Source organism: Vigna radiata, chromosome 7, assembly GCF_000741045.1.
Source record: "Vigna radiata var. radiata cultivar VC1973A chromosome 7, Vradiata_ver6, whole genome shotgun sequence".
Classification (NCBI taxonomy): Eukaryota; Viridiplantae; Streptophyta; class Magnoliopsida; order Fabales; family Fabaceae; genus Vigna; species Vigna radiata.
In genome coordinates, this window is record NC_028357.1 from 41,128,244 (window position 1) to 41,136,797 (window position 8,554).

Here is an 8,554-nt window from a genome sequence, read left to right on the forward strand (position 1 = left end):
TGAGGCCGGATGGCCGAATGCCTGTGAGGCCGGATGGCCGAATGCCTGTGAGGCCGGATGGCCGAATGCCTGTGAGGCCGGATGGCCGAATGCCTATGAGGCCGGATGGCCGAATGCTTGTGAGGCTGAATGACTAAATTCCTGTAAGGCCAAATGGCTGAATACCTGTGAGGTCGAATGACTGAATACCTGTGAGGTTGAGTGGCCGAATACCTGTGAGGCCAAGTGACCGAATACCTGAGGCCGAGTGGCCGAATGGTTGAACAAAGCCACTGAAGTGTTTTGACGCTTTTGATGAGTCTTTTACTAGGTGATTCATCATTCACAAGGGATGCTTTTATATGCTATAAAGTCGTAGAAGCTTGTTGACGTTGACGATTTCTTCTATCAAGATCAATATGTAGGGGTGTGGTTGACATGATGATGCTAAGACTACGTCTTCGTCTGGTTCCTTGCGGTTTCAGTGGGATGCCGCTCGGCCCCACGGTGGGCGCCAAAATGTTTCGATAGGGATGTGTAGGGCTGAGAGACTAATCTTTCTGATATGACTTTATCGTCTTCTAATGCCTGAGTCGCGTGCTCCACTCACCTGCTTTCAGTCTGGACCCCTTGGTTGCCTTTAGTATTGACCGCTTGGTTGCCTTCTTGGTATAAAGGGGGAGGTATCTGCAAAAGGTATTCCGACACTCAAGTTAGGCGTGTGATAAAAGAGCTTCTGTTCACGATTGAATATTTAGTGAATTGTTATCACTATTGAGTATTTGGACGTAGTGGAGTGTGAGTTGAACGTACCTTACTTTTGGTTTCGACCTTATATTTATAAGTCATCTCATGGACCTAATTTAACAGAGATCTAATAAAATAAAAATAGATTTACCTTTAAATTTGGTCAGTTGTTCATAAGCAGCTTATCAGATATATTTGATTATTTTATTATTTGCTGGACTATTGATCCAATAATAACTTAAACATTGAGTCCATCATTTACCGTGGTTGTTAGGATATAGGATGATAGGTGGTTGAACTTAGTTGATGCAACGTGTGGACCAAACAGCCTTAGATGGTAACTATTCGATCCATACTATATACCATGCAACTTGTGCAAAATCCAAAAGTCATTTCTAACTCTTTGGTACATTGATAAAAAAAAAAGGAATAAAAGAAAGAGTTACAAAAAAGTAGTAACTTGAATTATAATTGGCAAGAATTCTAATGGGCAAGAACAGAAAGAAAGCAAAGGTAAAATCAGGATTGTAACCTATTAGAAGAATTCAAACACAGAATCCTAAAAAGCAAAGTAATAAACCCAGAACTGGAAATCAACCTATTTGGTAGTATGAAACCAATCTGTCTCGAGAAAATATCTTGATTGCATTCCGGGTCCATTTTGGATCATGTAGCATTTGTTTTAGACACAAAAAAAATTGCAGGTTGTATACAATTTTTTTTCCTTCCGAACTACCTAATCAAAAAATATGTTTTACAAACAAATTATTTTAGATTGTATGATATAAAGTCTTATTCGGCTTCTGAATTGAAAATCACTTTTAACTACTGAATAAGAACGTCCACGAAGAGAAAAAAAACATGGAGGTGCAGAAAGAATTTGTCCACCCCAGATACAAGTTGACATACAATTTTATGGACAAGGAATAAACATATTATCTTCCAATATCACTTTTACTCATACCACCAATGATAATGAAATTAAAGAACACAATTAATAGATTTGAGACAGGTAAAAAATAAGGTCCTCTTGTAATCTTAAGGATTGACATGATGATGATCAGAACTAATGTATTAAGGAAAAATAAAAAGTCAATGCTACCAGTTCTCCATTACAATTTTGGATTTTTCAAGTATGAATTTTCCTTCCTTGTACTTCTGTGATGCTTCATAAGCTCTTTCATATTTCCAACCCAACACTTCATGGCAGTCTCCACAGTAAACATCAGCAACAGTGTGTAGGCCAGTCATGAGATGTCTATCTTCTTTTGGCCCTACCACAATATTCATTGCATGAGAGAACAGAAAACCTCGACCATACCTTCCCTAATCAAAACATTAGTATCAAAGAACTGTTAGATAAGGACATGGGAAAAGAACACATACAGCTAGGAACCACATATATGACGTACAACATCAGAACAATATAATCATTATATATAAGGTAATCAAAACATAATGCAAATAAATAGTTTAAACCAGAAGGGAGATATAATGTTTCATAAAAGAGTATAAGGCATCATAAACATATAACAAAAGTAAGAAAGAAAAATTAGATAAAATTTTCATATCATAAAACTAATTTCTGCATAAACTACTTTGTAGAACTTTTGTACATTAGTTTTAACTTATGAAAAGAGTTCATTCTCAATCAGTCACTTGTTCCATGAGTTTAGTACATGCTAGCATACATGCTGAAGTTATCCATAAACATATTCCTGTAAGCCAAAATGAGTTTATTTTAAGGAAGTTTATAAGGAGCTTAAAATGTCTTCATATACATAGGCAATCTCCCCAAAATGACCTCTGAGAAATGTACAGTCTTGGGTTTGGGATCCAGTCGCATTAAAACACACTCACACTGCTTTCCTTCATTTACAGACATTAATTTCAACTATATTCCCCAAGTCCTTCTAATCTACTGGGCCAAAGATTCATGTTATTCATGAAAGCAAAATGAAAAGTTATAATCATCTATGAATTGTTTTCTTCTTTCTCATGTCTACCATACTCTCCTCTCAGTTCTTTTTCTACTCCTACCATGGGGAAGTTTTGCCAACTGCCATAGCCAATTCATGAAGGGAAACTCACCATGGAAGCAGAATAGACCCCAAGAGTTTACATGAGACAATTTTGGACTTCCAACATTTATAACACTGCACTCTACTTTTTCTCTTTTTCTATATCTTCTTTTCACCTCAAGCATTAGAAACCTAACAATATGATCATGATCTTACCCCTGCCACCACTTTACCTTCTTCAAATGAAAAAACAAACTAAAACAAAGCACAATACACCAGGAGATTTATAATTCACCATTTTATTAGCACCGATAACAAACAAACTACCCAGTAGAGAAAGCATTGTAAAATTTCATCATATGAAACGCAAGAACTAGTAACATTTTCATCAAATATCCATAAATTTATAAATGCTCGATAAAGATAGACGAAAATAAAATCCCAACCTGAAAGGTTTTAGCAATTATATCGTCATGGAGGGAGACTTGGTTCCTACAATTACAACAACAGTATAAGCGAGGCCCTATGGTTTCCCCCATTTGTCAACAATTGCAAACTAAACACTCCGTTTATCTGAAAACATCAAAACAGCAAAACTAAAAATCTCAGTTATGCAAGAGTGAGAAGAACACACAGGAGGTTTAGATCTGCAACCCCAAGAGAAAAAAACTGGGTAGTTAGTTGGAAAGTAACAAGATTTCTTTACCTGCAACCACCAAAAGATGACCCAAAGATCTGCAACAAGACATTAAGCCAGAATCAATCGCAAATTCTGATAAAAAAAGTAAAGAGAAAAGGAAAAGTTCCGCACAGCAGTGAAACAAACGGCAACACTATGCATAATAATATCCTGAATACAGAAAAATAAGACCAACTAAAGATACAAACTCAATTTCATTCATCATTAAGTCCCCATAAAAGGGTGACAGAGGTTGCAACTCCTTGCCTTGAATTTTTCTATGAAGAATGAATCGGAATCTGATTTTTGTTAATTTCTAATTTTATGTTTTTATAAAAATATAATAATATATGTTTGGTCTTTCAATTTTTCAAAAGTTAATAATTTCAATTCTATATTAATATATCAACTAGCATTATTATTCGTTATAGAAAGATCAACAATTTTATCATAGATTTTATATAGTTTATTTGTGGACATGAGTTGTTCAATTCTATAAAACTAAAAGCCTATATATACAATTCAATTTTTATGAGAACTAAACTTCCACGTTTACAAAATTATGCCCAAATTTAAATGAAGCCTAGATCAATTTTTTTTTGACATTTCTAGCTCCATGAATTGACAACAGAGGGTTTTTAAACAATTGAATACAACACTAATTTGGTATTTTTGTTAGAGATTATTTCTCATTTTAGAAGAGCTCAATATAAAGGAGAGTTCAATATAAAGGAAGTCGATCAAGAGAGATTAGCACATAGAAGATTAGTTTGTACAAATTTGATCGATAGAAACTTAGTTTAAAAAGCTTGATATAAGAAAGGTCGATTTGTTCAATCTTGACATAGAAGACCTTAACAACAACTCAATCTTGAGAAAGTAGGTTTGAAGAACTCGATCTGAAGAAGGTCGATCTGGAGGAGGTCAGCTTGCAGAAGCTTGGTCTTGAGAGTTCGGTTTGAAGGATTTGGTCTCAAAACTTGGCCTGAAGGAGGTAAGCCTGTAGGAGCTCGCCCTAAAGTTTAAAAGGAAGTAAGCTTGTTAAAGCTCAACATGTAGGACTTCGACTTAGAGAGTTCGGGCTCAAAGAAGTCGACCTAAGAGAGCCCGGCTTAGGTAAGGTCGGTTTGGAGGAGGTTGGCATGTTGGAGCTTAACCTGTAAGAGCTCGTCCTGGAGGAAGTTCGTTTGGAAAGCTCGATAGAGAGGACCTCAGCCTGGAGCTTGACATGTAGGATCTTGGCCTGGACAACTCGACCTCAAAAAGCTCGGCTTAGACATGCTCGACCTTTAGGAAGTCAGCTTGGAAAGGTCGGTCTCATGGAGGTCGCTGTATAACCTATAAGAGCTCAACCTCTAGTAGCTCAGCCTGGAGAGCTCGGCTTGTAGGACCTCAGCCTAGACAACTCGACCTAGAGAAGGTCGATCTAAAAGAGGTCGCTTGTAAGAGTTCGACCTTGAGAGCTCGGCTTCAAGCCTCGAGAGTCCAACCTATTGAAGCATGACATGTAGGACCCTGCCCTGGATAGCTTTGCTTGAAGGTCAGCTAGGAAGAGCTCGACATGGAGAACTTAACCTTGAGGAGGTCGCTTGGAGCTCGACTTGGAGGAAGTTAACTTGAAGAGCTTGACCTAAAAGAGGTTGCCTTATTGGAGCTATATAGGACTTGGTCTAAACAACTTGGCGTTGAGGAACTCGACCTAAATGAGTTTGAGATTTTTGTACGAAACTAAGCAAACTTGAAATATAAATTACCGATCTAGGCAAAAAGTTTTCGAGTTAAAAAATAGACAAGTCACAGAGGTTCAGACAACTTCAAATGAAGAAGTCGTACTTCCTGCACGACTTCACCCTGACACATCCAAAAAACAACTTTAAGACATGATAATCGATTATCATATCTTATAACGATTACCACACCTTTTTTCACAAAAAAAATTATAAAAAAAAAAAAATTGAAGTAGTGAGAGCTGACAACTTCTCTGATTAAAGTTGTGCATCCACACACAATTTACTCTTTTTTTATTTTTTAATTATTTATTAATTAAAATCATTTATAATTTATAAAAAAATGTTTTTAAATGTATTTAAAATAATTAAAATTATATCTAATTAATAATTAAAGTTTTTTAATATTATTAAATAAATAAATTTCAACATTTTAATTATTTTGTAACTAAATTAATTTTTTTATAAATTAGTTTCAATTAAATAATTTATAACTATAATTATTGTAATTATGAAATTAAACAATTTAAACCAAAGGTGAGATAATCATACTTCCCATCAAGACAGTCTTATGTCTTTACTAATCTACAGCACTATTTTATAACTTTAGAATCATCAAACCTTTCAATCAATCCCATAAGAGAATAGGCAAACTAAAGTGGTTTTAAGAGGACTAACGAATCCTATATATACAATTCAACTTTTATGAGGACTAAACTTCAACGTTTACAAAATTATGACCAAAATTAAATGATTTATTTACTTAGTAATATGGTTACTGGTTATTTATTTAGGTTTCAAATATTAGTGAGTTTTGGTCCGAAGTACAAACAAGAATTTGAGGAAGGGATGATCAAATGTGAAACTTTGTGTTTTTTTTTGGGTTTTCAAATGTTGCTCCATTGTAGTTTATCCATTGTGTGTTGATTTTTCTTTGCAATTGCAGATAAATCTATAAGACGACATTTGGGTTCGTGTCGCACACTTTGGCAATCTGCAATTCCAGCAACTCTCGCAGATTCAGAGATTTCATCACTGGTTATAGACGACAGGAACATTCTGAGACGGAGTCTGAACAACTCCAAATTCGGTCTTCACGTTCTGGACCTCATCCAGTGCGGTTCGCTTAAACCGGACAGAAGCTTGTATAACACGTTGCTAAAGAGGTGCACCCAGTTGGGGAAGCTTAAAGAAGGAAAACTAGTGCATTTTCACATTCTTAATTCAGATTTCAAAGATGACCTCGTTATTCAGAACTCTGTTCTCTTCATGTACGCGAGGTGTGGCAGTTTGGATGACGCGCGCCGCCTGTTTGATGAAATGCCGTGCAGGGATATGGTCACTTGGACCTCCATGATCACTGGCTATGCTCAGAATGAAAGTGCCAATGACGCACTTGTGTTGTTTCCCGAGATGCTCCGGGAGGGGGCGAAGCCGAATGAGTTCACATTGTCGAGCTTGGTGAAATGTTGTGGATTTATAGCAAGTTATGGTTATGGGAAGCAGATTCATGCTTGTTGTTGGAAGTTTGGATGTCACTCTAATGTGTTTGTGGGGAGTTCCCTCGTGGATATGTATGCTAGGTGTGGCTACTTAGGGGAGGCGAGGTTGGTTTTTAATGAGTTGGGTTCTAAGAATGAGGTTTCTTGGAATGCTTTGATAACAGGTTATGCTAGGAAGGGTGAAGGAGAGGAGGCTTTGGCTATGTTTGTGAGGATGCAAAGGGAAGGTTACAGGGCAACTGAGTTTACTTATTCGGCACTTTTGGGTTCTTGTTCGAGTATGGGGTGTTTGGAGCAAGGGAAATGGCTTCATGCGCATTTGATGAAATCGGGTAAGAAGTTGGTTGGTTATGTGGGNAACACCCTACTTCACATGTATGCAAAGTCGGGCAGCATTTGGGATGCAGAGAAGGTTTTTGGCAAGTTGGTGAAAGTTGATATTGTTTCTTGCAATTCCATGCTGATAGGGTATGCCCAGCATGGGCTTGGGAAGGAAGCAGTGCAACNTTTTGAAGAAATGATAAGGTTTGGGATTGTACCCAATGNTATAACATTCCTCTCTNTTCTTACTGCATGTAGCCGTGCTAGACTTTTGGATGAGGGTAAACATTATTTTGGATTGATGAGAAAGTACAATATCGAACCAGAAGTCTCACACTACACGGCAATTGTTGATCTTCTTGGTCGAGCTGGTCTTCTTGATCAGGCAAAGAGTTTCATAGAACGAATGCCANTTGANCCCTCTGTGGCTATCTGGGGTGCTTTGCTTGGTGCTTGCAAGATGCATAAAAACACCGAAATGGGCNCATATGCTGCCCAGAGGGTTTTTGAGCTTGATCCTTCTTATCCAGGGACACATACATTACTCGCCAATATTTATGCCTCTGTTGGGAGGTGGGAGGACGTTGCAAAAGTCAGAAAGATAATGAAAGATAGTGGACTGAAGAAGGAACCAGCATGTAGCTGGGTTGAGATTGAAAATTCTGTTCACGTGTTTGTGGCTGATGACCTTGCCCATCCACAGAAAGATAAGATCCATAAATTGTGGGAGGANCTAAATCAGAAAATTAAAGAGATTGGCTATGTTCCTGACACTAGTCACGTGCTTCTGTTTGTAGACCAACAAGAAAAGGAATTGAATTTGCAGTATCATAGTGAGAAGCTGGCTCTTGCATTTGCCCTTCNGAATACTCCTCCTGGATCTATTATACGCATTATGAAGAATATTAGGGTTTGTGGTGATTGCCACTCAGCAATAAAATATGTGTCATTGGTGGTTAAGAGGGAAATCATAGTCAGAGACACCAATCGGTTTCATCATATTCGTGATGGATCCTGCTCGTGTGGGGACTACTGGTAGTGCTAATTATTATCAATATTACCTAATCATAGACAAGTATCATGNGATAGTTTTTTGTTCAAATATTATCACCTAATCATAAAAGGAATGATTTTTTTGCATGGAAGTTATAACTCTTAATGCATTGTATTTTTTTGTTTTGCCTGGGGTTCAAATATGCAAGCGAAGTTGCAGAGTTTTTTGAAACGTGAATATTCTCTCCGTCTAAAGCCAAATAAGCAACATTAGTTGTATTCTAGTTTTTTTTTTCTCCTTTTTGGGCAGGAAAAATACTCTTATCCACTATATAATATTTAGTTGTTTCAAGCCAAACTCTAGCACCTTTCCTTGCATCCAATCATACAAAATAAGTGATTGCCTAGGTTTGAACCTCCAGGTTTCCTTTTGCATTGATTCTCACCTTGAAAGCTTTAAAATGTCCGAAGCCAAAACTCTATCATATGCATTTTGTACATTCAAGTACACCTTGAAAACTCTACTATAAATGTGGTTCTAACTTTTGAACATCATTATTTCATATCTAGCAGTGCATGCACGCC

The 8,554-nt window shown here is 37.0% G+C and overlaps 2 protein-coding genes across 6 annotated transcripts in view; one reads left to right on the forward strand and one right to left on the reverse strand.

Annotated features, from left to right (window-relative positions):
• Positions 1–8,116, forward strand: part of LOC106765850 (pentatricopeptide repeat-containing protein At3g24000, mitochondrial-like) — a 15,031-nt gene extending 6,915 nt beyond the window's left edge. The window contains exons 1-2 of one of the 2 annotated variants that reach the window (XM_014650610.2): positions 5,809–6,012; positions 6,100–8,116. In XM_014650610.2, coding sequence (XP_014506096.1) covers positions 5,904–6,012; positions 6,100–8,015 — 2,025 coding nt within the window. In that variant the 5' untranslated portion in view covers positions 5,809–5,903 and the 3' untranslated portion in view covers positions 8,016–8,116. Of the gene's footprint in view, positions 1–5,808; positions 6,013–6,099 lie in introns of those variants that run through there. The other variant, XM_022783719.1, reaches the window with a different exon arrangement.
• Positions 1,638–3,735, reverse strand: LOC106767115 (protein yippee-like At4g27745). Of its 4 annotated transcripts, none has more exons than XM_022783720.1 (4): positions 3,636–3,735; positions 3,454–3,482; positions 3,194–3,320; positions 1,638–2,052 (listed from the first exon to the last, which is right to left on the reverse strand). In XM_022783720.1, the coding sequence occupies exons 3-4, from the start codon at positions 3,284–3,286 to the stop codon at positions 1,825–1,827; spliced, it is 321 nt and encodes a 106-aa protein (XP_022639441.1). In that variant the 5' UTR covers positions 3,287–3,320; positions 3,454–3,482; positions 3,636–3,735; the 3' UTR covers positions 1,638–1,824. The 4 variants fall into 4 exon arrangements, with proteins under 4 accessions (XP_022639441.1, XP_022639442.1, XP_014507431.1 ...); XM_022783721.1 differs by having other exon boundaries at positions 3,694–3,732; XM_014651945.2 differs by having other exon boundaries at positions 3,194–3,239; positions 3,559–3,686.
• Positions 8,117–8,554: the final 438 nt, after the last annotated feature.